Raw genomic sequence first — 27,640 nt, 5'->3', positions numbered from 1 at the left:
GACAAAACAAAACAATTTATTTGTTTTTGAGGGAAGGCATGATATATAAAACCGCTGTCATTAAACATACTACTCTTTTCTTATTGTAAAATAAATTTGATACACTGGACTTTGCACTGCAAGTCCTGTCGTGGTACACAATCATTTACATATATAACATCTCTAAAGAACTAGCTCATGTTCATTTGCTTACCCCAGGGTTCTTTCTTTGTATCTTTATCCTTTAAAATATTATCTGATATAATTGCAATACAGAACTTATTTCAGCTGCCTTTAGCATTCAGCAGCCAGGTAAAACTTCATAGATTAGAGTTAAGCCTAATTTATACATGGTCACGGACAACAACTGATTATCCAGCCACTTAACAAAATTAGGCAAGTATTAGCAAGCCTTTTAGCTTAGTGCTGATTAGACCATACATTCAATACTCCTAGTGTGAACCCTAAGGCTAAACAAAGTCGTCTCATTGGGTGGAACAGCGAACTCTGACTGCTAGTAGGCTACCTGCTACAGTGCTGAACATGTGTGGCTCGCAGCGCACGCACACAAACACTACCCTCATCCAGTCACAGAAACACTGAGACCTAAAAGGTAAATGCTATAAGTATGGCCCATACAGGATTTAACATTATTTTAACTTTCCCAATTGTCACTTATGCAAATTCAACTTTCAGCACAAGTAATGGTCTCAATACAGGTTTATATAAGTTTCAAAGTGTAACCCAACGATCAAGACAAGGGTAACTGGAACAGTGGGCCCAATTTAAGGCCCAATATTTCATTTGCATGTCAACAGATATCACTGAAGCAGAATCTAAAACCCTGTATCCACCATTCTTCGGCACATTCTAAAAAATGAACAACTGTCAGACTGAGCCAGACTGAGCATATTATTACATTTAAGGCCCAATATTTATTTTGCCACAAATTGCTACAAACCTGTGGGTGTCATTTTCGGGATAAACAACAAGTTGAAGGGTAGATTTAGGTCTGATAACGATGTACCGTGTACGTTAAAATTGTGTATACTTTACATGATTCCAGACCATTTTCCAAAGCATAGATGTATTCATTTTTGGAAAAAAACTGCCAATGGCGCCAACATGGTTTAGGTGCCCACTAGACCTGTATCTGTAGACAACTACAGAGCAAAAGCTTCAGTGTAAAGGATTTTACAGTGCAGGCCTATGTTGCCAGTGGATACGTTATATTTCAAATAATTGTAATGAATATTTCTAAGACTGTGGGGAATGTTTCTTGCACTGGAGCATGAACTAGACTGCCAGAGTCCATTTTCCACCCAGTTTTCAATTATAACCCCAATTATGAAATCTTTGCAAAACCAGCTGCTTTCAATTTATTACTTTTAAAGACATAACTTCCTGAAAGAAATGGTCTATATATAAAAAATATATTTATACATATATATTTGCATATAACATCAAATTGGATGAACACAGGGATATAAATAAAAGTGAAACAACTTTCACATTTAAAAGTAAAAACAAAACACTTTGGTAGAAGGGGAACAAAAGCCCAACAACATTCATTTTACAATAAAAGTGCATCTGACTTAAACAGGCCCTTGAACAAAGGGGTCCCAGTCAGGGATGTTTGGCCCAGCTGCACATCAACAGTGTGCTTTCAGGCAAACGCAACGGTCGGTCAATCACTGTCAAATCGAGGCCTTTGGGTAGTTATAGCCAAGAGTTATACGTAGTTGCGTGCCCGTATCGTGCACCAAAAAACACCCGATCTACAAGATCACAACGTTTGTGAGCTTGTAGATCTGCTAATTTCAGTGTGGCATGCGCCCAAATATAAATCAGGCATATGTTGCTGTAACAAAACACCATTTGCTTTGTCAGCGGATATCACCGAAGCAAATGCAGAATCTAAAACCCTGTATCCACCATTCTTTGGCACATTCTAAAATGAACACCTGTCAAGACTGAGCCGGCGAATGAAGGTACAGTAGGCACTAGGCAGGTAGGACGACAAGGACACATTATTGGGAAGTCTTAAAAAGATCTTTAAAAGGATCTTTGTCAAAAGGGGAACTTGAGGACGGATCTAAGCAGTATCGGGGATAAGGAAGAGAAAGCAAGGTCCATTCTCATTAACACTGCTTGTAGTGCACCAGAGACCATTCAGCATGGCGGGCATTGCCCTGGGGAAAGGTTACGTGACTTGGGTTTGAGACAGCTCAGCTAGAAGCTTGAACGGTTACGCTTCCTGTCTAACACTTCAGCACATTTCAGGCGTTTCTCTTAACATCATAGTGAGAGAATGTAAACAGGGAAGTGGATCTTTATCATGTTTCTGGGACATATTCGGTACATACCTCTGACTTGCATGTAGTTATCAGAGTGCATTGTTCTTTAAAACATTGCGTGTATGTACGGAGATCATCAAACCAGTCAATGGAGAGATAACCTTGGTTTTTTGCTTCCCCCTGGTGGTGAATATAATAAGAGCATGCACTGGTAAGGGTTGTCAAGGCAGCACACGGACTGTGATTGTCAACACCAATAATGGCTCTGGTGAGAACAACAGTGCAGTCAGAAATGAAGCCATCTGTCTGCATGGCAGTGTTTGAGAGCTGTGGAAGGTCAGTTCCATGCTCTGGTGATCCTGGCGTACTGCTGTAGAGCTACACAAGCTGCTGAGGGAGGCTACATGTGACCACGACTGAGGCACGTGTTCAGAGACAGTAGGCAAGTCTCAACACAGGATCTGGGAGAAGGAATGTCGAAGAAGCTCCTCTGCGCCGGGTCTGTGCTTGGCCTCCACAAAGATGCGCTGAACGAAGTCACGCGTGTGTTCGGAGATGTGCGAGGGCAGCAGGGGTTTGGTGGGCTGTGTGGCGATCTTAAATATGGCCGCCATGGCCTCATATTCGGCCCAGGGTGGCTTCTCGGTCAGCATCTCCACCACAGTACAGCCGAGGCTCCTTGGTAACACAAAGATACACATAAGGACATTTCTATTTGTCTCCCATCAAATATATTTTAAGGACTGGGTGATATTATTGACCAAATTAAATACCACATAAGATTTATTGAAAACTTCAATGTTTAATATAAATACGCACAAGATATTTGTATGATGTATTTGTTGTTCATTTAGTTCAGCTAGAACTGTCTAATACCGTCTAGAACTTTCCTTTGATGCGGCCTTTGAGACCAGGAAAATATATTTTATTTGGGCCATATTATCTCTGATGACCTTTCAGATGACAAGGACATCTATAGACAGCAAACATGCTGTGTCGTGTGACCGAACACGCAGTTCGGTCAGGTTCTCAACTACATTGTGGAACCATTGGTGCAAATGTTTGTATGTCAGAAACTGAACAGTGTGGGATATGTGCATTTTATATTTCCTGTTATATTGTATTGTTTAATTGTGATATGGATCTCCCTGGGTCTGAAATAAAGATTGATTGATATATCAATATTACAATAACTAACTGGTAGCACTGCTGGTGCTACTGGCATGACCCCAATGGAGACTGGGGATATTACGACCTCTGTTACAAGCTCACAGCCTGGCCTTCAGCCAATCACATCCCTCGTGTGATGCGTCACCAGCCAATCATATTGCACCAGGGACTGCTCTGGCATCAGGTGGATTCATACCACTGTCAAGCCCTGTGTGTGGGAGAGTGATGAATTCCTCTGAAAACGGAGTAACCACTTAAACCCTACATACTTTGTTGACCAGGGTCCTCCGGGGTCTATCCTTGGCCCTCTCTTCTTTCCCCTGTACACTAAATCTTTTCACCACAAACAGCTGATATGATTGACAAGCTCACAACACGCTCCAACATGATGGAAACCATTTAAAAACATTTTTTTTATGTATTTCTGCCAAATGTTTGTCTATTTTTGCTTATTATGACATGGCCAGAATACATAGGGTTGCTAGGATTTAATGTAGCAACTTCCCTGATTATATAACATTTTTCTCTTTAAGAAAACTGCCTCTAACACAATTTTAACTCCTCATGCCAAGAATCACTACTGCAGCAGCAGCGGCAAGTTCATCCAAAGAATAAATCTCCTTATAAGGGCGACAAGGGTACAACTCTGGGTAATGCAACTGAACAACTCTTTTTATTTTGTCATCAGTGAACAAATGCCTTAACATCTGTAGATAAAATATAATTCACCTTCTAGCCCCTTAAACAGACTGATCTGTTTCCTCATCTTACCCTAGGAACAGACGAAAGGAAATGTCACCGACGTCATTTTCTCTACCCTCATTCATTCAATGGGTGGCAAACTGCAGCCGAAACTCTGATGGAATACATTGGAGTCAATGGAGCCGAGCGGACAAGCATATGAAGTTGAACAAACATATTTCGGAATAATTGAGACCATTGTAAAATAATCGCTTCTGGAAAATAAAAGACATATAACACATTATTGTCTGCTGTGTTGCTTTTCGATGTGTACACTGTAAATGTATAGAGGTATCTAAAGAGCACAAAGTACGTTTCTGAACGTGCCAAGTATCGCAAGACTATCCATCGTTTTCTGTCTGGCAACCAAATATCGCGATACCTCCAAGACAGAAACGATACCTGCCGTTGATTGATGCCTCAATAAAATGATGTACTGCGCACATCGAAAAGCAAGTGATTAGAAAACAACCTCTGATATGTCTTCTTTTATAGTCCTAAACCGATTATATGACAGAAAGGTCGGAATTGTTCATAAATAGTTAATTTGTTCATGAGCTGGTCGGTTGGACCAGTCGGCTCCATCCACTGCTATGAATTTCATCGAACTTCCAGTGCGAGTTTTTCACCGATGAGCGTCATGGCGCATCCCCGGTGTCCAGTCACGTGACTCACGTCCATTCCTTTCAGCATTTTCCTTGATTGATCTTACCAGCAGTGTTGATTTCGTCGACTAAAACTATGACGAAAAATGTTTGTCGACTACCCTTTTTCACTGACGAAAACTAAATGGAAACTAAATGAAAACTAAGCGATGATGACTAAAACTAAGACTAAATATATTGACAATTTTGTCAACAAATAAAATAGACTAAAATGTTAGGAAGGAACTAGTGGACAAGAGATCCAGTAATAGCTGATCTACAAGCGTTGCAGCCCGCAAAAATGCATTTTTGTCGACAAAAAACAACTGTAGATTTAGTCGACTAAAAACGCATGACATTTAGTTGACTAAAACTAGACTAACACTAAAACATTCCAGGTGACTAAAACATGACAAAAAAATTAATTAAAACTTTATTCAAAAGTATGACTACACTATGGTATGTCTAAAACTAAAATCAAATTTTACTGCCAAAATCAACACTGCTTACCAGACGTCAGCCTTTCTGCCATAGCCCTCTCCACTGATCACCTCCGGACTCATCCAGTAGGGGGTGCCGGTCACAGAGCGGATGCCGGTGCCAGACATGCAGATGGTCTGCAGCCTCTTGCTGGCACCAAAATCGCCCAGCTTCACATTGCCTGCAGAATCCCGCAGGATGTTGGCCCCTGAAGACAAACCCATAGGAGAATATATTGAATATTATTCTATAACCAGTCACCTTCCACACTCTGCAAACTTAACTCTATGTCTAAACATCTATCAGGGTATACCGGTATTTATTCAGCATCTAACTGTGCCATAACTCATTGTCACCTAAACAACAGTAGCTAGCTAGGCATCTGAAGTGAGGTTCTGCTAAACAGAAGTACCTTCAGTGGTATAAAGTAACTAAGTACATTTACTCAAGTACTTTACTTAAGTACTTGAGTATTTCCAAATGTCAGTACTTTTACATTAACCACTTCAGCCTTATGGATGCAACGCACTGTGAGCTTGAAGTCCTGCGATTGTTCAAATATTATGTAATGGGACATTCTGCATAATGAGTGCTTTCTACTTTTGGTACTTTATGTACATTTTGATACCAATACTTTTGTACTTTTACTCAAGTCATTTTTCGAATTCCGGACTTTTACTTGCAACACTGTATATTTAGTAGGCCTATTTCTACATTGCATGATACAGTACTTTTATATAAGTAAAATAAATGTGAGTGCTTTTTCCACCACTGAACAGAAAGAAGTAGTACCTTTGATGTCCCTGTGAACGATCATGTTACTGTGCAGATAGGACATGTACCTTTGATGTCCCTGTGAACGATCATGTTACTGTGCAGATAGGACATGTACCTTTGATGTCCCTGTGAACGATCATGTTACTGTGCAGATAGGACATGTACCTTTGATGTCCCTGTGAACGATCATGTTACTGTGCAGATAGGACATGTACCTTTGATGTCCCTGTGAACGATCATGTTACTGTGCAGATAGGACATGTACCTTTGATGTCCCTGTGAACGATCATGTTACTGTGCAGATAGGACATGTACCTTTGATGTCCCTGTGAACGATCATGTTACTGTGCAGATAGGACATGTACCTTTGATGTCCCTGTGAACGATCATGTTACTGTGCAGATAGGACATGTACCTTTGATGTCCCTGTGAACGATCATGTTACTGTGCAGATAGGACATGTACCTTTGATGTCCCTGTGAACGATCATGTTACTGTGCAGATAGGACATGTACCTTTGATGTCCCTGTGAACGATCATGTTACTGTGCAGATAGGACATGTACCTTTGATGTCCCTGTGAACGATCATGTTACTGTGCAGATGGGACATGTACCTTTGATGTCCCTGTGAACGATCATGTTACTGTGCAGATGGGACATGTACCTTTGATGTCCCTGTGAACGATCATGTTACTGTGCAGATGGGACATGTACCTTTGATGTCCCTGTGAACGATCATGTTACTGTGCAGATAGGACATGTACCTTTGATGTCCCTGTGAACGATCATGTTACTGTGCAGATAGGACATGTACCTTTGATGTCCCTGTGAACGATCATGTTACTGTGCAGATAGGACATGTACCTTTGATGTCCCTGTGAACGATCATGTTACTGTGCAGATAGGACATGTACCTTTGATGTCCCTGTGAACGATCATGTTACTGTGCAGATAGGACATGTACCTTTGATGTCCCTGTGAACGATCATGTTACTGTGCAGATAGGACATGTACCTTTGATGTCCCTGTGAACGATCATGTTACTGTGCAGATAGGACATGTACCTTTGATGTCCCTGTGAACGATCATGTTACTGTGCAGATAGGACATGTACCTTTGATGTCCCTGTGAACGATCATGTTACTGTGCAGATAGGACATGTACCTTTGATGTCCCTGTGAACGATCATGTTACTGTGCAGATAGGACATGTACCTTTGATGTCCCTGTGAACGATCATGTTACTGTGCAGATAGGACATGTACCTTTGATGTCCCTGTGAACGATCATGTTACTGTGCAGATAGGACATGTACCTTTGATGTCCCTGTGAACGATCATGTTACTGTGCAGATAGGACATGTACCTTTGATGTCCCTGTGGACGATCATGTTACTGTGCAGATAGGACATGTACCTTTGATGTCCCTGTGAACGATCATGTTACTGTGCAGATAGGACATGTACCTTTGATGTCCCTGTGAACGATCATGTTACTGTGCAGATAGGACATGTACCTTTGATGTCCCTGTGAACGATCATGTTACTGTGCAGATAGGACATGTACCTTTGATGTCCCTGTGAACGATCATGTTACTGTGCAGATAGGACAGAAAGAAGTAGTACCTTTGATGGCCCTGTGAACGATCATGTTACTGTGCAGATAGGACAGAAATAAGTAGTACCTTTGATGTCCCTGTGAACGATCATGTTACTGTGCAGATAGGACATGTACCTTTGATGTCCCTGTGAACGATCATGTTACTGTGCAGATAGGACATGTACCTTTGATGTCCCTGTGAACGATCATGTTACTGTGCAGATAGGACATGCCCTCCAGGATCTGTCTGGTGTACTTCCGGGTGACATTCTCCGTCAGAGCCCCGTAGGCCTTCAGCTGGTCTTTGACTGAACCCTGGGAGGAAGGAAGTGCGTGGTTTACATTCCAGACCCTAAAGACAGCAGTGCAGTCATGCAGACACTTTGAATGTAAATGTGTTGATACCAGTGCCATGGTCTGCAAGTGGTTATACTAAAATTCACTTCCAGTTGTGAACGTTTGGTCGCAACACAGCACAGCAAGTCAGCAGACTTTATTGTGTCACACTATCACATATTTTCTGCTTTCACAGTTGTGCATGCCCACTACTTTTATTCTTTATTTTTTTAAGATATTTTGGGGACTTTTCTGCCTTTATTTATAGATTACGGTGTAGATAGACAGGAAGGAAGGGGGAGAGAGAAGGAAAGAGACATGCAGCAAAGCTCGTCAGACTCGGGAACGGGACTGGAACCCGCAATGCACTGCCAGGCCGCTTATGTGCCTTAGTGCCTGGACCCTAGGCCTTAATATCCATACATTTCCATAAATGAAAGAAGACAGTGCTGCCTCAGAATTAATGTCAATAACAAACCTTGTTAGCAGGGAATTGCCTTGTAACATCCAGACCTAGCTGTGAGACCAAAGACCAAAGCCTGATTTGTACTTGCTTGCCCACTGGCGTTGTGCACCGACAGATTGCAGATCTGCTATTTTTGGTTGGGCGACACCGAGCGTGCCTAAGTATAAATCACCACTAAGCCTCTATGTGTGAATATTACTGGGACTCACCCCTGGCATGTACTCCATGAAAATGGTAAGGGTCTTCTCACCGAGGTCCCTCAGGCAGCCATAGTATTGGACAATACGCTCATGATGTAGATTCTTCAGCAACTGGATCTCACACTCCAAAGCACTTACCTCCTAAAGAAAAACAACAACAACGACAAGTCCATGGGAGGAAGAAAGAAAGCATTGAGAATCTAATGCTTAATTAATATACCGTCGTATGAGAAAGTATGAATCAGGCTTAAACCACAGCAGCTCAGTGCTGCATCATTCGTATCGTAAACAACACATAGGAAGAGAATGGATAAAGACAAGCATCACCCCCAAATATTTGTCTTATTTCATTCGTTTCACAAATGCCAAATCACACATCAGCAGTTTTGGAATGTCAAAATCAAAGAGGAGATTCCACTGCTCTGCTCACAAAAATGGACACCACTTGTAGATTGGCTATGTTCAGCAAATACATTCAGTGTAGAGGGAAAAAAGGAGCCCACCAGGTATAGAGCCCTGGGGGACTCCGCTCAACAAAGTATATAGGGTTACATTGATTGACTAACTGAAAACTATAATTTTGGTAAAAATGGGGATTTAACCATTTTAGGAGTGAATATCTTATGAATACAACAGACAGTGACGAATGGAAGACAGCAGGGCGACAATTCTGGGGCAAACTTGCCGGCATATGAGTAGAACCCAAAGCAGAGAAAAAGGAGGCCAATGCAGTTCAATTCCTCAAAAGAGGTTCCGGTGTTTACTGTTTATTTTAGGGAATGTGAACACAAAGGTCACATCACTGGGGACAGACAGAGAGAGAGAAAGAGAGAGAGAGACGTACAGACAGACAAAGGAAAAGAGAGAAAGGGAGGCAGATAGTAAAAGAGATAAGACAGATCAATAGAAAAACAGAGACACACACAAAGAAATAAAATAGAGCGAAGGGAAAGTCGAGACACAAAGTATTCCCAACAGCCAACACAAAAGCCAACAAAATACGTAGAAAACACAACAACTGATTCACATCCGCTGCAGGCTAGTGGTTAGAGAGGAGGAGTGGGGGGGCTTTAAGGGGTGACAGGAGGCCAAGGCAATGCCGACCCCCCCCCCCCCCCCCCCCTCTCTCATCAACCCCCACAAACACTCCACTCAGATACAGGAAGTGACAGTACATGTTTTCTCCATGGCAGACAGGAAAGGACATTAAAACAGAGGGGTGGTTGTGTGTGTGTGTGTGTGTGTGTGTGAGCAGAGGGGGAAGGGTCGGCGTCTTCAATACATTCCACCTCTCCAGTGGATTTCTTTCCTGGGAGATTCATCGCTGCATCTTGAAATGGGGTCACTTGAACACTGCGGAGGTGCATTTAACAGACCAGTGTTCAGTCAGACGCGCCGAATACCTGCATTACAGTACAACGGCCAGGACGGATAAACCAGCCATGACAGATTAACGTGCAGAACGTATCATGACCTCAGATCCTTGGCATTGTTCCAGCAGAGAGGTGGCACTAGGCTCAGCATCTCTGGTCAACCATCATCAACATACTGGAAACAAAGGGACCGTGATTCTTAGGACGTGTGTGCGGCGCTACACTCTCAAAATAAGCAGGGAGCGATTACAGGCCATTTAGCAGCTATGCGTAATGAATGCAGGACGAATATGAAATGTGCAACAAGAATGCTGGGCCCACACTTGCCGTGAATAGGTTACCCTGTGCAGACCGGCTTTAATATCTTCAGGGGACTTAATTAAACAAAATTGGACAGGAGTGTGTTCTGGCGATGTCAGGAACTTTGTAAATGAAGACATTTAATAACAAGACCTGTAGCTGATCTCAGGTCAGAGAATGAGCTGTGTATACCGAAGACACAAAAAGCCCCATTAGGGGTAACATGTTAGGCATTCAAACAGTCCGTTAAATCTACTACCACTACTACAGTAGAAGGTCAGAAAATAGAACCGATAAAAAGAGAAGCAATGGTAGACATCAGTGAGGATGTGATGGAAACCAGACATGGTTCCTAGTCTGTGCAGTGTGCACTGTGCACACAGTAAAACAAATTGATGTATTTGTTTAACTCTGACCATAGTTTTAACCCATTAAAATCAGGAAAGCATCCGTGTCATTTTAGATTTAAAAGAATCTTGAAAGGTTGTGCAAATCTTCCTGTATTATATATATATTTATTTTCTTTAACTCAAATCTGTGCTTATCAAACATTATTAACTCAAACTCAAATCTGTGCTTCTCTGGGTTCCTGGAACAAAATATTTTAAGATGGGGGTCCCGGGTCCTCCTCAAAATACATGAAAAGCTTTTGGGAAGATATAGAAACATAGGTTTTTCAGAGAACTGTTAGGTTAAAGGAGCATCTCACCTTACTGGTCTCAGGGCTGTCAGGATCAAAGTGGACCTGCTTGGCAGCCAGCTCCCTCCCAGTGTCCACATCGTAACACAGATAGACCCTCCCAAACGCTCCCTGGCCCAGGAGCTTGCCCCTCCGCCACGTCACTGGAGCACCGGGTGCTTTGGAAGATTTACAGTCATGTCAATACAAAATACTGTAGTGCTGTAGAATCTAGTTTACAAAGTTACAAACCCACAATGACAAAAGTCTTATTGTCACTAAGGGCGGCAGGGCTTTTGCCCCCACGCTCTGGAATGCCCTACCTACTGACCTAAGATGTGCAAAATCAGTATCCACGTTTAAATCTCTCCTGAAAACCCACCTTTATGTTAAAGCCTTTTATTAATTGTCATTTTTGTATTATTATGTATGTTTTGTATTTGTATGCCTGCTATTGCATGGATTGATCTTTTGTTGTTTTCTTTTGCTCGACGATGTAAAGCACCTTGTGACTTTGTCTAGAAATGTGCTGTATCATTAATCATTATTCATCATCTTATTCACCTGAAACATTATTATTGTTTCTATAATGTTAATTCACTGTTCCAGATTGACCGGGTTTAAACCTGAATCTGAGCATGCTAGACGTGATCTCCGACGCAGCTGGGTTGTTTTTGTATATTTATTATGAGGAACTATGTGTGTGTATGTGTGTGTGTGTGTGTGTGTGTGTGTGTGTGCACTGCTACGTGGCCATGCCATGTTGTGTGTTGTTGCGTTTTGACGTTTAGACCTGCATCCCCATGAATTATATCAAACATCCAAACAAGTGACATAAACATAACGGGCAGACAGTACATATAAATGACCTGCATCACACCTACCAACTACAATTCATCCTTTCTTACATTTTTATCCCATGATTTTCTAATCCATTTTTTCACCCAGTTATCTAATCTAATGTAATCCTGGGCTCCCTCTGCCAACCCGGGGAGAGCAACGGACTGGCCTCATACTTCCTTCTATGCATGAGGAGTCCAACTACAATTTAAGTCCACACTTACATTTATGAGCAACGGGGCGCTCCTGAGGGCGGAGTCTGCCCAGGCTCTCCTCGCTGCCGTTGAGCGAGCGCCGCGACGGCACCAACGTGAACAGGTTGCCCTGGGGGCGGCGTATCCGTGGGAACGTCCGCCGGCCTGAGGGACGGAAGGTTTGATTGATTGATTGATTGATTGAATACTTTATAAAACAGTTTGCAGAACAAAAGCACAGGAAAGTACAGTTCAATACAAGGTCTGCTAAGAGGATTTAAACCCAAGACAGCCTATGGCTTGTGAGGAAGAAATGATAGGGTTGCTTATATCTAACATTTATATTTTACCATCACTCATTCTCTTGGCAGAATGAACTACCATACCACTGACCTGTGAGTGTTATTGAAATTCTCCCCATATAAAGCATAACAACACCACCTGAGAATATAGTAGACTATTTTGCCATGCTACCCCTTATCCCTATTGTTTATTCTTTGCCTTTTTTTCTTTTTCTTTTTTTTTTTTACTATTTTGAAAACATTTGAAAATTGTTCAACTAGCCGATCTACATCGACACGTTGTGAGCTTGTAGATTTGAACTATTGAACAATGTTTTTCAAAATAGTAAAAAAGGCAAAGAAGTTTAGGAATTATGGGTATAGCACTGGCGAAAATAGGGCCCCCAAGTGTCTTTTACTACGTTGTTGGGCTACCATACCACGAGCTGCCAGAACAACTTCAGTGAGTGCACTTTGGCATAAATTGTGCAAGTCTCTGGTACTCTAATGGAGGGATGCACTAACAACAGGATGCACTAAGAAATTCCCTCATTTGGTGTTTTGGATGATGTTGGTGGAAAATCTGTCATAGATGTTCAGTTGGATTGAGATCTGGTGACTGCGATGGTTATAGCATGATGATTCACATCATGTTAATACTCAATGATCCTTCTGTCTCTAAAAACTCTAAGTGAACCAAAATTATGTGAGAATATGCCCCTGAAAGCATAACAGAGCCACTGGACCTCCTCATTGAAGAAGTCGAGCATTCAGGCCTGTACCATTCTCTTGGTGTACACCACACATGCACTCTTCTACATTTGGAGAATATGGTGAAGGATGACTCATGACCATATAATCTTTCCCACATCTCTGTTACACCCCTGAACTCTCCAATGTGCATCTGTGTAATGAGGGGTTTATACACTGCAACCCTGCAATAACTTATCTCTCCATGTAGTTGTCCACACATTGCTCTTGCTGACAGTCAATCAGAGGAAGAGCTGCTCTTCTGTTTTTCCATATACCAATCAATCGTTTTTCCAGACTCGATGGTCCATATATGACACTAATGCACGAGCGCCGCAGCCATAGAATGTGAGCTTTCACCCACAATTTCTATTGCTGATGTCTTTCCCATACATGAAAATTCAGATGCCAGTTTAGTCATCGTTTCTATGGAGGTAGGTGGACAGATAACACATATCTGCACTGAGTTGAATTGAGTTTAAGTGTATCATCATCATCATCCTTCGACTATTGAGATCCTAGATACCACGTCTTTCCATCGGGTCCTGTCAGCCATTGCTGCTCCCAGTTCTTGGAATGTCAGTCCTGTGTCCCTGGAGATTGTGTCAGGATATGTATAAGGCATGGTTCCTCTGGACGATTGGGGGAGCCGCCATAGCAGGATATCTGCTATTACTTATCCTTGGAGTGGTAGCAGTGACCAGCAAAGATCGCTCTACGACGTGCTACGGTTGTTGTTATTGGTGGCAGTTCACCATAGATCTGCTCAAGTGTATGGTCCTGGAGTAATTCCAAACAGATTCAACATAAATGTGAGACTAGGATAGATGAGAGGTATAAGCTTACCTTCACTGTGGTCCTTATGATGTAAGGAAACGTGGTACCTCCGGGGATAGGTCCCTCCTTTCCCCATCACCCTGTCGTACATGTGATTCTCCCGGTCTAGAACCAAAACACATGGCCAGAGGCCAAAGGTTAGCAGAAGAATGCCATAATTCAATTCACAGTTTAGCTCATTGCACACGCTATCCAGTCCACGTGAGCTTCTGCAGTTAAGACCGGCTTTGCTGCTCAGGACAACACTGTGGCACTGTTACTAGAAGACGTGCAATGGTTGGAGGCTGTTTTAACCCATTTTGGGTGGGAACCCCTTTTGGTGTTTTAAACATTATGTTATAATTTAGCTATTGAAAAATAGCAGATCTACAAGCTCATAGCGCGCCACCGAGTGGCACGCTACGAGCTTGTAGGTCTGCTATTTTTTAAAAATCGTGAAAATATTTATTTCAGAAAACTGGAGGATTTAGAAGATTTTTTTTTAAATTTGAGGTCAGGCCTAAATGGGTTAAGTGCTGGCTAGTGGCACCGTTGCCAGGAGCTATTTTTGGGAAGAGATGCCATGAATCTGGGCAGAGGCCAGTCGGGCACCCACCTGAGCACTCCTGCCGGTTATCAGGGTAGCTCTTTGCTCTGTGCATACGAGACTTCCTCATGGAGGGGCTGCAAGGGACAGAGACGCATAATTGATACCCAGTGGAACACTACAAGTACAAACTTCTCATGATTACACATGATTAATGTGTAAAATGTGGGTGGCACTACTAAAAATGATTAATATATAATTTAGCTGTACTTGGAACACTAGCTGTATCTGTCAACGTATCAATGTGAGTTATACAAATCATTGCACACAGTCAAATTTAACAGATGGAGTGTACAGATGGAAGCAAATGGACCCATAACTCTAGATCTGTTTACTCCCAGAGTTAAATGAAAACTCTGGGATTTACAGTGTGTGCAGGCCTGTCTTTCTTTTCCTCACCTGTCGGAGCTGCTGTCCAGAGACTGACAGCTTCCAGAGACAGAGTTCTCTGTGCTGCTCCAGGGATCAAGCACCTATAGAGAAATGGCAGCATTATGTGTGTTTTCGTTGTAATGTTTACATGTGCGCATTACTATTTTGTATACATAAGAATATATAAAATGAAGTAAAGATTATATAAATAAAATATTTTAATATCTTTAAAATAGGAAAAAAAATCCACCCTGAAACAGAATCCACATTTCTTCATTCCGATCCTAACGGTCTCGTTAATCATTATTCATGCCTAATGGAGCAGGTCCAGATAACGGCTTAGCTCCCTTGACGTGAGCTTAGAGAGGCTTGTTTTATGTCTCCACAAAACTTAACTGAAATATTTCAAGATCATGAACCCATAAAACAAGGGACTTTCCCTTTAAAAATGAAATGTGTGTGCGGTGCTGTGACTCACACACTGCTCACTGGTCTCGGGGATGAACTCGCCCTCGCTGTTGATGCTGGTATACGAGCCCTGGCGAGCAATCCTCTGCTGACGCTCGGGCACGTAGCCCGGGGGCGGAGAGCTGCGCCCCGTGTTCTGAGAGCCTGCCATTGGACAGGGGAAGACACGTTATGGGAATACATACAAAAGAAGTTACATACAAACAATTCAAAGGAGCGATGGGAGGAGAAAAGTGAAATGTGATGAATTAAAACTAAATTGCGATATAGGGTATATATATATAGGCTAAGCTGCATCTGACTCTGGAATTTGTAATACTAGAGCGTTGCCCGTTGGGCACTGGCCTACTTGGAACGATGCAAGTTGGAAATATTCATTCATCAGCCAACACTCCCCCCCCCCCCCTCCCAGAGAAGACGTATAGGGCCTTAGTCTTACTCCTCCTCCCAGCCAACACTCCCCACTGACAGGTAGTTACCCCCCAGGGCATGTGAGCTCAAACCCACAATTCAACATTTTGGTTTTAAGATGTTGATATTCATTTTGTATTCATCCTTAGGACCCCAAATCACACCTTGGAAAGCATGAGTGTCTATTTCAAACAAAGTGAACAGGCCAGCTCCATATATGGAGATATAGGGGTGATCAGGTCCAGAGCCCGGGCAGAGGCCTTTTGTGGCAGTTCTGGACTGTGGGGGTGTGGAACGCGTGTGTCGAATTTGAAGTCGGTGGGGCGAACGGTGGGGCAAACGGTTATGTTACGTGGATTACAGACTTACACACTATGTTGTACATATACGTACAGAGACTTGGTGCATTTATAGATTTTTGCAGGTGAAACTTACAGGAATTCTTATGGTTTGTGATATGAAATGTGAGCATACAATAATCACAGTAATCATTAAATCATGTCTTCCATCATATTCAAGGGCTCCAGTCACTTTCAGCTTAGAACAATGCAGAGGGGTGCGTGTCGGAAGCTCGTTAATGTTACATGCATCAAGGAAATTATGTTTTGGGTTAGATATCGTGATCCGAATAGCCCTGGCTGATATATGATAATAAACAAGACAAACACATCAGTGGAGACAATAATAACTGTAGTGATATTCCAATCCTAAAAAAAGAACCAAGCAATAAATCAAGTAAAAAACTCTCCTTTATTATCTATGAAAAAGTGAATATAAATGAATATTTATGATTGTTGCAGGTGCCATTCTGCTCAAAGGGAGCAACTGTTCCCCCGCGGCCCCCCCTCCCCCCACTGCTCATCTCGTGGAGAACCTAATCACAACAACCTCCTGCAGACCCTCCCCACACCACTCAAAACAACCAATATTTGTGAACCAGGCCTGCTGGTGGTCAGCAAGCATTGTAGAACAGCCAGCGATGGCGGACAGGAAAGGGAAGAGGACCCACTGCTAAGAGGGGAAGCCAGAGAGAGAGAGAGAGAGAGAGAGAGAGAGAGAGAGAGAGAGAGAGAGAGAGAGAGAGAGAGCGAGAGAGCGAGAGAGCGAGCAATGGAAACAAAGATAGAGCAATAAGCGAAGCGGGGTGGACAATATGACATAACAGCAACCCAATATCAACATAGCAGTGAGCCGTCTTAAAAAAAAAGCCTGAACACGATGGCGCTATACTTCCTTTTTTCAATGTGTGTGTGAACTAACTTGTCAAAGATAGAAAGAGGACGTTCAAGCCAGGACAGCAGGAAGTGTGACCCCCCCCCCCGCTGCTCACACTCACTAGAGGACAGGTGGCGCCCCCTGGGCTCCGAGGTCTGGTACGCTGTACTGACGTCCCCCGTGGACTGAGAGGCCTTTATCCTCACCTGCTTACACGCTGTGTGGTGGGAGGAGGGAGAGGCCTGGCGATGGAGAGAGAGAGAGAGAGAGATGGAGAGAATGACAGAAAGAGAGAGAGAGGGAGAAGGAGAGATGGAAGGAGGAGAGAAGGAGAGAAGGAGGGAGGGAGGGAGGGAGAGAGGGAGGGAGGGAGGGCAAAAGAGAGAGTGGAGAACAGGCGGATTATACATACACTGCTGTGAGCGCATAGGCTGTTGCATTTGATATCCTGCTGTAAAGATGTTCTGAACTATCTTCTAACTTCTAAGGAAGGGAAATTGTTTCATGACTTTTCTGGATTTAGGTGTTGATAAACTATGAATCCCCCAAGATGAAAACGCCATTAGCCACTGCATGACAACACCATAAAAGCATAATACAAACATTAGTGTATAGTCACAACAGAACTTACACAAGACCCAGACACTGCACTCAGTACTACCCAATACAAAAAGAGAACAACACACACAAGTCTACAAAATGACCAGCTGATCAAGTGCTGATCAGCTGAAGCCTAAAACAAATTCAAATGAATGTTGTTGCTCAATAATGGGGATACACAGATACTCCATTACTGTATGCTCATATATATTTGTGTATGTGCATGCATGCATACATGTCGGAGTGTGTATGTTCACGTATGATTGCTGCATTGAAGTGTTCTCCGGTGAGTCTGTGTGTGTGTGTATGTGTGTGTGTAGGTCTCACGTTGCGGTGTTCCTGCGTTAGAAGCAGAATCTTGATGCTCTTCATGTTGGAGCTGCGGTCCAGTAGGTCGATGGCTTTGTCCAGGTCGTCCTGATTTCGCAGAGGAATGGACAACTGAACAAGACACACACACACACACACACACACACACACACACACACACACACACACACACACACACACACACACACACACACACACACACACACACACACACACACACACACACACACACACACACACACACACACACACACACACACACACACACACACACACACACACACACACACACACACACACACACACACACACACGCTACTTTGACTATGCATGGACTAGGGCTGGACAATATGAACAAAATATCTAAAAAGACATATTACACAGGAAGCCCAGGAAAGTGTTTCTTGTGTCCTAAACATCATTAAAATAAGCTCTGGTTGCAAAAGGGGTGAAGTGGCTCTTTAAGACTTGAAAGTGAAGAAAGTGACCGCTTTTTCCATGTGATGATATTACGATATATCAGAAAGGGAAGAAAATGCCAGCACTCAATACATGTCCTTTTCACTTCCTTTTTCTGTGAAAAGGACATGCATTGAGTGCTGGTATTTCCTTCCCTTTCTGATGTATCATCGAGCCTTGCAACTAGAAGGGTTTTTTCTCTAACCTGGGTTGTCTGCTTCGGCAGTCTTTTTCTCCTCGTGATATTACGATATGCCACATCCCAGATGATATCTAGTCTCATATCACTATATCGATATAATATTGATATTGTATGGACTCATTGTTGTGTAGGTGCAGCAGGATAGAGGAGAGAGCTGGAATCAAAACGGCACCTCATTGTTCATGTAGTTCAGGTCTAGCTGCTGGCCGAAGACCGTCTTGATTTTCTGCTGGATTTCCTCAAAGATCACCGGGCGGCCGAACATCAGGATTCTGCATAAGCAGGCATTTGGACAGACACATGGCCAAGATAAACCAGTTGCCATTGAAACCACAAGAGATTTACCGTCACGCCTGTTTTATGATTTCTTTTCTACTACGTGCACACAGTGAACGACCACATATGCTAGCAAATGCGCGCGCACGCACGCACGCACGCACGCACGCACACGCACACACACACACACACACACACACCTCTACAAAGTAATGTCCTAAGAGTGTGTACAAATGTAACCGAATGGACCAGTTTGTACACTCTCAGTCAAATGAGCGCTGAGGATTTTACAGTGTAAGTACACCTTGCATAGCTGTGGTTTGTCCTGGCAGCCGCAGCCTAACCACAGTCCTTTCCCTTTTCCAGTCTGCAGCTCACATACCAGTCTTGAATTAAGTGCTGGAGTGTGTGTTGGCATTGACTCATTCTCATGAACTAAGACGTGCGACTGGACAAGTTCGGCATGTCTGAACAAGCATGTATGTGTGTGTGTGTGTGTGTGTGTGTGTGTGTGTGTGTGTGTGTGTGTGTGTGTGTACTGTGTATCCTAAATCATAACTCCACAACTCAATTATTTGCATATGGAAATATACACAGTAAAAGATATTGATTGTTAATTTAACTAAGCGAGTACACAATATACATTAACATCAACAACACAATACACATGATTAAACAAGCAGACTGATTGGCTCACCTCCTCTCTCCCGAGAACTCAAACTTTATCCTGACGTCGTCCTAAATGGACAGCAGAGGTCAGAGGTCATGAAAGGGTCAGAAATAAGGGAGAAATCTTTCATCACCATGTAAGGCCACGACTTCCCAGTTAAGTGTTGTTTATAGCCAGGACACAACGTAATGGCTGCGGTGGTGTGGGATTCTGGCCTCTCAACCTGGTATTACTCAGAGTGATGTAACTTTGTGTAAGAAGATTGTACTGAGAACAGACTACTGGTTCTCTGTCCTACCGCCGCCCTACAGCATGGATGAACCCGCCACTGGTCATTACGTTTGCACTGCAAGCACTTCAAGAACACGGGAAAGACAGAACAGAGTATTTTCTGGTCTCCCCGGGGCAAGGGAAATTAGCCAGCAGATGGCTATTCAGATGGCTTTGGCGATCGCATGTGGGGTAGCTGTTAGACGTTTAAGTGTCTTGCTCAAGGATACTTTGACAAGCTCAGTGGGCAAGCCAAGGTCCAACCGGCCATCTTCCAGTTCCCAGAATTGACTGTACTAAAGCTCACAGAGATTTCAAAGGACATTATTTTAATTTAACTGGTGAATTTTAGACACTATCAATGTAATTTGTCTGGTTAATCTTACACTGCCCTAGCCTGAAGAAAGCATAATTATGCAGGCTGGCTTATACTGTATGGTGCTTAATTATTCTTTTCTTTTCTTTTCTTTTTATCCAGCATTAAGCCCATGCAGAGATCCTGTACCTGTCGGTTGGCCTGGGCAGTGTGGGCACCTGGCAGTGGCTTAGGCTTGCCAGTGTCATAAGATGGCACAGGCTGGCGCCGTGTCATCTGGAGGGCCACCAGGTCTTTCATTATAGAGTGGAGAGCCTGTCTCTCATCTGGACAGGATAATGGGTTGGAAAAGAATACACAATTAGAGCAGGGGTTGGTGGATTTATGCCATATACAGTGTGTGTGTGTGTGTGTGTGTGTGTGTGTGTGTGTGTGTGTGTGTGTGTGTGTGTGTGTGTGTGTCTGTGTGAGAGAGTGAGAGTGAGAGAATGCAGCAATGACTGCTTAGCCCTGCACTGGAAAGGTGTGTGAAGACAATTAGTAAGTCACCCTTAACTAAAACCATATTGGGAGTATCCTGTGACGGGGCGTAAGAGACGACTGCCATGTTTTTTGATATTCCTATTCCCATGTTTGATCTTGGAGCGAGCGCTGCCTTGGCTGTGTTAGATCACGAAGGGAAAATATTCTCCTTGTGTAGCTTGGACAGACATCATACAGCCCAGGGGCAGCGGAGAGAGAACCAGACCCCCATCTCCATAACACTGAAAACCAATCCTTCACCCGCCGCCAGTGTCTGGAGCAACGGCTAACACGGCCTCTATGGCCTGAGGGACAGTGCTTAGTGCTTGGAAACTGTGTGGAAATGTGCTTGTGCGCGTGTGTGTATGTGTGTTTGTGTGTGTGTGTGTGTGTGTGCGTGCAAGTGCCTGTTATTATTTTGGCACACATGCACACATGGAAGAAAATCATGTACTACAAGTCTGTGTAGCATCACAACATAGACAGACTCACTCATTTTCGCGACGTGTTCGTTTGTTGTCTATGTGCCAATCTTCAGAGACTGGTATCTGCAGCGCCACCTTCCATCCAGGACCTGCAGCTGTAAACACCAACGTCATTTGGTTGGTACACAGGTCCATTTGTACACACTCAGAGCTAAATTAGCACTCATGTTTTTTCAGTTTAGGCTTAAGGAAAGGGGAGAAAGTTCCAGAAATGAGGGTATCATTTCTGTTTTTTAAGAATGACATTCAGACCCGCTATATGGTCAGAAAATGGTATGCAGTGAGTGGACCGTAACCCACGATGCTACCCCACAGAACTCACAGGATAACGATATTATTTGGTGGTAAGAATAGCTAACAGCAGAGACCAGCAGAGGAAAGGGAATCATAGGGATACAAGGTTTGAAGAGCCTGGTAATTAACATGTCTCCATGTTGTAATCAAGCTAAATGGTATGTGATTCGTTTTTGCATGATGGGGTATTTTAATGAGATGCTGTAGAAAAATCATAGCGTTCCTCTACAGAGCATGTCATTTTTCATGCATGGTTCCTATTTTATATGCCCCTATGGGGGCATATACAAATTTTGAATCAGACTAAAGGGCTTTTCTGTGATAGGCCTGTCGAGTGGGAAACTCAAATATAAAAGACAGAAACTGTGCACCACACGTGAGAATGTTGGAGCGTGTTTTGTCCACGAGGAAGACAATTGGAAAGGTCTGAAACTCAAGCTGCATTGGCACTGATCAGGGCCCAATCCATATGGAGAGAAAGTTCTTACTGGGAATATTTTTCCATTTTAAATATCTGCAAGCTTTAGCCTTCTCTAATAACATGTGCTGTAAAACACTTACTCAACTGTGTCATAACTCCACTGTTAATGTTAAGAGGGCAATTTTATTTTTATAGGGATCACTTGAGCCAGATACACATTTCATGATGATTTGGCATGTCCCTCAATAAAAAAGTGGTCAATCCAAGGTGACAACAACGTTATAAATGTAGCCATTTTCTTTAGTGGAGTGTGGTCCCAAATCGGTAACAATAAACTGAGGAACAGCTATAATTGAACACAGACTACAACAGTTATTTTGGAAAGACTTTAAAGACTTCAAACGTGAATTGTTTAACAATTAGACAATGGGTTTAATGTAGTATTGTAAAACAGATGTAACATATTTTCATATTATAGATTTGTGCAAGGACAATAAGCAGCCAGCTAATCACTATCTCTTCAATTATTTGACAATAACAAACGAAAGAAGAAACGTTAACAAGAACAAATATTGCTACAAGGAGGTTAGGACGTAACGCGTGCATGTGTGTGTGGGGTGTCAGGCCAGCAGTTCAATGTTTTGCTTGAGCACGAGCCACAGTGAGTCATTGTGGGCCGTTATGAAGAGGTTTTTTATCTTTGTGAGGTAGTATTAGTAAACTATGTCACTCCAAATAAGATTAGTATATTCACTATTCCTGCCCTACACAACATCTCACTACTCCCAGATCAATAAGTTCCTATCATTGATCCAAATGGACAACCACAGGTTGGATAAAGCCAGAGGAAGCTAGAACCACAATAATCACCTCACAGACAGACAGATCTAACCTTTTGCAGCAACTATGACCAATTGACCATTCTACATAAACATTGTTAGGTCGAGTGAGTATGGAGAATTAGAGCTCAAATTTAAATTCAGAAATTAGAAAAATTTACTCCTCGGAGCACAGGTCTCCGTCAGGCCAGGTAGTAGAAGTTACTCTTAGCCAATCAGGATGAAATATGAAAACTCCAACAGGTCCGTCTTGATGACATTGATGACTATAGAGATAATGTGTACCGATTTGCGTGAAGTGTAGGAGTAATATCCAAAAATGGGTTTGGAAAGAACTCTCCTGGTGGTGCTATAATGGACTGATGTGAAAACTTTGGGTCAGAGGTTCTGCTCTGGCCTCCAGGAGAGTGTGTGTACAGTTTCATGCAGATCGGGCCAACGGCCTGTACACAGACGGACGGAGGAGTGCACGCACACGCACACGCACACACACACGTGTGTGTGTGTCGCGGCTTGGCCTGTTGTAGCGCCACCATGAGGCTGATTTCTTCCTCAGCCTAGTGGGAATATGCATGCACAGTTTCACCGCAATCGGACGCTGCGTTGAGTAATTGTGGCAATTTGTACAAAACGGGTACAAAGCGGGCTACTCCTGAAAGGTTTAGAAGCCAATCGTAGGCAATGAAGGTGAATTATGAGAAATCAAACAAACGCGTCTTGATCACATGACTATGGAAAGCATGTGTACTGATTTGGGTGAAATTTGGATAAAATCTGAAGGAGTAATATTAGAAAATGTGTTTTACATAATGTCGGCCTCCTGGTGGCGCTATAAAGAGCAGATGTGAAAAATGCCAGGCAAATGTTTTTCCTTGGCCTCTAGGGAGTTGGCATACAAAGTTATCCACAGATCCGTGCAGTTAGTTAAAAACACTTTTCGGCGAGTTATAGCGCCACCATGAGGCCGAGTTGAAAATGTTCACGTGGCATTTCTTCCTCGGCCTAGTGAGAATGTGCGTGCACAATTTCACTGAAATCACATGATGTGTCCATGATTTGCAGCATTTTGTTTGAAACTGAGCACTCCTGCAAACTTTGGAAGCCAATCTTAGTCAATCAGGATGGAGTCTGAGAAATCTGAAAGAACCGTTTCGTTGAATGGCTCTAGAGAGACTGTGTACCAATTTGCGTGATGTTTGGACAAAATCTGTAGGTGTACTGTCCAAAAACGTGTTTTGCACAAAGCGGCCTCCTGGTGGCGCTATAACAGGCCGTTCTGGAAATTCTGGGGCAGAGGTTCATCGTTGGCATCCAGGGAGTGTGTGTGCAAAATTTGACATCGACCGGGTTAACGGTGCCGGAGATTAGCTGCACACACACACACACACACACACACACACACACACACACACACACACACACACACACACACACACACACACACACACACACACACACACACACACACACACACACACACACACACACACACACACACACACACACACACACACACACACACACACACACACACACACACACACACACACACACACACACACACACACACACACACACACACACACACACACACACACACACACACACACACACACACACAAAACATACTCTCTCCCCATGCCTTCGGCCTGGTGGAGACAATAAGTATAGTTGGCTGGTTGAGGTGATGTATTTCAGTGTTGGACGTTTTGTTGAGGATAGAAAGCAAGAGACTCTATTGCTGACTGTATATGAAATGTCTATCTCTGGCACCTGAGGCAAGTCAGTGACTCTGGATTTCTGGGTAATAATCACCCACAGGAATGCTGAGCATGTCCGTCTGTGGTCAACAGAGCGCTGGCACTTTCAAGCTGCCTCGCTAGTCGCTGTGCTCACCTTTCCTTCACCAAAACCATTTGGTCTTCAAGCCCCATACAGTACATCATGCATGGTTCTTTCCTCTGCCTAGCATTAGTTCTATGAGGAATGCAAACTCCAGGAAATACCAGCTTTTACCCAACAGCAAATACTCTACCATGAGTTTAACATGGAGGTGAAGCGATCTGGCAATGTTCAGGTGACATCCCAGAAGTGACTAGCCTCTCTGTCAATCTGTTGGTCACTCTGTTCTCTCCCCAGCTCTCCTGATTTTAATTAACCTCCTAAATGGAATGTGGGGAATTCAGCAGAGCGACAGACGGAGAGCGAGAGAGAGAGTCCACTGCCAGTCCAGTCAGCTGTGCCCGCTTTATTTTCCTTGTATCACATTTCCAGGACTAGCAGGATTTACATGGATTTTCCTCCTCCCCCCCACTCCTCTCCGTCTGCTTAAGAGGTGTTTAGTCTGAGGCTGTTTTTCCCAGCCACAGTCCTTGCTCTGTCTATAGACTCGTGGTGTTGCATCTGGAGACAGTGCCTTGCAACAACCAAAAATTCCCCCTGAGGAGGCCCTTCAGCTGATGTTCTGTGTTTTAAGGCTCTCGCCTTGCTCTGGATCTGGGCAACCTCCTACACTGTTGTTAGACCACAATAGAGAGTACAGGATACCCTGGTGTAATCATCTGCATTACAAAAATCCTAATAGCATTTTACTTAGCCTCTTAATACAGCAAAACTGCGGAACTGTATGATGTGATTTTATCTACAGTCTTGTCTTGAAGGTGGAAAAAATGCCATGGATTTCAGAATATTTGATGGACCATCTGTTAAGACTCAGCTGCCTTGTACCTTCTGTTTTGTTTCATCCTGCGTGATGATCATTAAACATGTTCATATCACCCACTGTAACAAGTATTTTAGTAATAAGCAGCTATTAAGCAACAGGCAGCACTGAGTCTGAACCCAACTCCAAACATAATTTGTCAGTGACAGATGTAAACCAAGTTAGAATCAACTTTATTGTCACATCACAGGTTTACAAGGTAAAAAAAAGTGGGTGAATTTAGTTTGCATAGTTCCCTTCATAAGAAAGGGAAGCCACACATTGGTTTGCAGTTTTCATTATGCCAGCCATAGGCTACAACAACAACAACAACCAGATCTACATGCTAGTATTAGTAGGCTATTCTATCTGTAAAGTCTTTGTCTTGAGGGGGGAAAAAACAAACAAAAGAAACATCCTTAGCCTCTAAAGACAGTGCATTTGAATTTTAAATATGAAAGGAGTCATGTTGTATATTGAATAATAAGTGTAATGATGGTACTTTATGGGTTACACATGACAAGCAGAGCAAATAAAAAGCAAACAAGGCCGCTTTCATGCATGTGATGCTGGTCAGACTGACAGGTGCACATCATTACCTGTTGCTCTAGCTCTCAGGGATGAGAGTGCTCGCCTCTCCGTCTGCAGCCACTTCTTTCACCACAGTGGCTTGGTCGTAGATATGGTCCAACGAATCGCTAGTCCCTGTGAAGCATCGCGATTTCTGTGCTGTGCTTTAGTGACATTAGTCATCAGGCCGACCACACTGAGATGTGTGCGGATGGCATAGTGGGGGGTCGCCCCCCAGGTGTGGGGGCGCTTGCAGGGGGAGCGCCTTTCCGACGTAAGTTGGTAGCAAATTATGTGAATGTAAAGCTGAAACCAGATCGGTCACATAAGATCCTCGGTGTTGGCTTTGCGTTTAAAAAGGGAGAAAATATGACAGCCGAAGAATTCTACATCGGGCTTCTGAAAACGTACAGCCTAAAGAACGGTCTGTTCAAAGACCACAACAGAACTTTAGAAAACATTTTGCGAGAGTCCCATTGCATGTCAACTGATGAGGCCTACATCCCGAACTGGCGAAGGTGAACACGGATTCATGGTCAGTGAATTTTTGGTTTTTTCCACAATGCTCACAAAAGGTGCAACAATAACCGTATTGCCTTTATGAAATCCATTTGTAACTGTAGGCATACACCAGAGGAAAATGACCAGGCGATTTCCGTGATTTTGATGCCTCTCTTCCTGCTAACTTTGCAGATTTCCCCTCTATAGGACTGTCGCTTTTTCCACTACACTACTAACGTTATGTCTAGTTAATTGTGCTTGCAGATGAATAATGACATGGTCCAGTCACCTCGATGCGCTTCCAACGTAGCCCTGTGTTATTTAAGTGTTCACTGTGTTCGGATAGGCCAATAATGCCCTACAACAACAAACCTCAGTGGAAAAGTGCTTCAGGACGCGACATTGTTGCAGGCGGTCAGACTGGTTGGTCGAAACAGTGTAGCTGACATAAAAGCGTAATAATGTCCCCACAATACACCAAATGCACGGTGGCGGGAATCCTGGTACAATGTAAAACAAAGTTTGGTCACTTCCATCGACTGAAAAACAGACCTTTGCTGCTCTGCACGCATCAAACTTGAGAGAATCCTGCAGCATTCGCGAGGAAGCCAGTCATCGAAAAAATGTGAAAAACGCCGTTAGCTGTTGCAGAGAATATTAAATTCACACATTTGTTTAAACGTGATGAGACGTCCACGACAGTCCATGGTCTTTCCCACCAAAACAAAGTGAAAATAAACTTTAATACGTCAAACTTCCTGACAGAAAAGAGAGAGAGAAAAAAGCTCGCCACCGGAATCCCCTTTTATGCGTCCAAGAAGACAAGTTACAAAACATGAAAAGTATATTCCAAGCTAGCTATGCTTCCCGGGTAAAGAATGCCATGTTGTTTGTGGCAATGGTCAAACTAAAAAAGTAGTAAAGATCTGGAAAAATGCTAATATTGTGATTACAGTAGCAGGCTAACAAAAGTAGCGTCTGTTTGTTCCTCTGTCGACCTGTCTCCGCGTAGCGCGCACCGTATTTATATGGCGTTCAAACCCGGAGCTCCGTGTGTGTGTACGTATGAAATGCAATGCATTGCATCCAGCTCACTCTCTGCTGCTGTTTTCATCCCAGGCCACTGCCTCTTGGTTCATCCCTCAGTCCATGGGACTGCCCTCACGTTTTTGTATCGATATAAGTCATAT

At 43.3% G+C, this 27,640-nt stretch overlaps 1 protein-coding gene across 1 annotated transcript; it reads right to left on the bottom strand.

Annotated features, from left to right (window-relative positions):
• On the bottom strand, positions 1 to 27,500 carry map3k3 (mitogen-activated protein kinase kinase kinase 3). The gene is made up of 17 exons (XM_079521334.1): positions 25,979 to 27,500; positions 21,132 to 21,219; positions 20,307 to 20,443; positions 19,559 to 19,599; positions 18,758 to 18,857; positions 17,922 to 18,035; positions 17,116 to 17,236; positions 15,379 to 15,512; positions 14,928 to 15,001; positions 14,538 to 14,605; positions 13,952 to 14,047; positions 12,105 to 12,239; positions 11,071 to 11,219; positions 8,698 to 8,829; positions 7,872 to 8,001; positions 5,342 to 5,519; positions 1 to 2,954 (listed from the first exon to the last, which is right to left on the bottom strand). The coding sequence occupies exons 2-17, from the start codon at positions 21,133 to 21,135 to the stop codon at positions 2,726 to 2,728; spliced, it is 1,842 nt and encodes a 613-aa protein (XP_079377460.1). The 5' UTR covers positions 21,136 to 21,219; positions 25,979 to 27,500; the 3' UTR covers positions 1 to 2,725.
• Between the last annotated feature and the right edge of the window lie 140 nt (positions 27,501 to 27,640).

This window comes from Electrona antarctica (genome assembly GCF_951216825.1).
Source record: "Electrona antarctica genome assembly, chromosome: 14".
Lineage (NCBI taxonomy): Eukaryota > Metazoa > Chordata > Actinopteri > Myctophiformes > Myctophidae > Electrona > Electrona antarctica.
The sequence above is the reverse complement of the archived record's forward strand: the minus strand, read 5'-3'. Positions and strand labels throughout refer to the sequence as shown.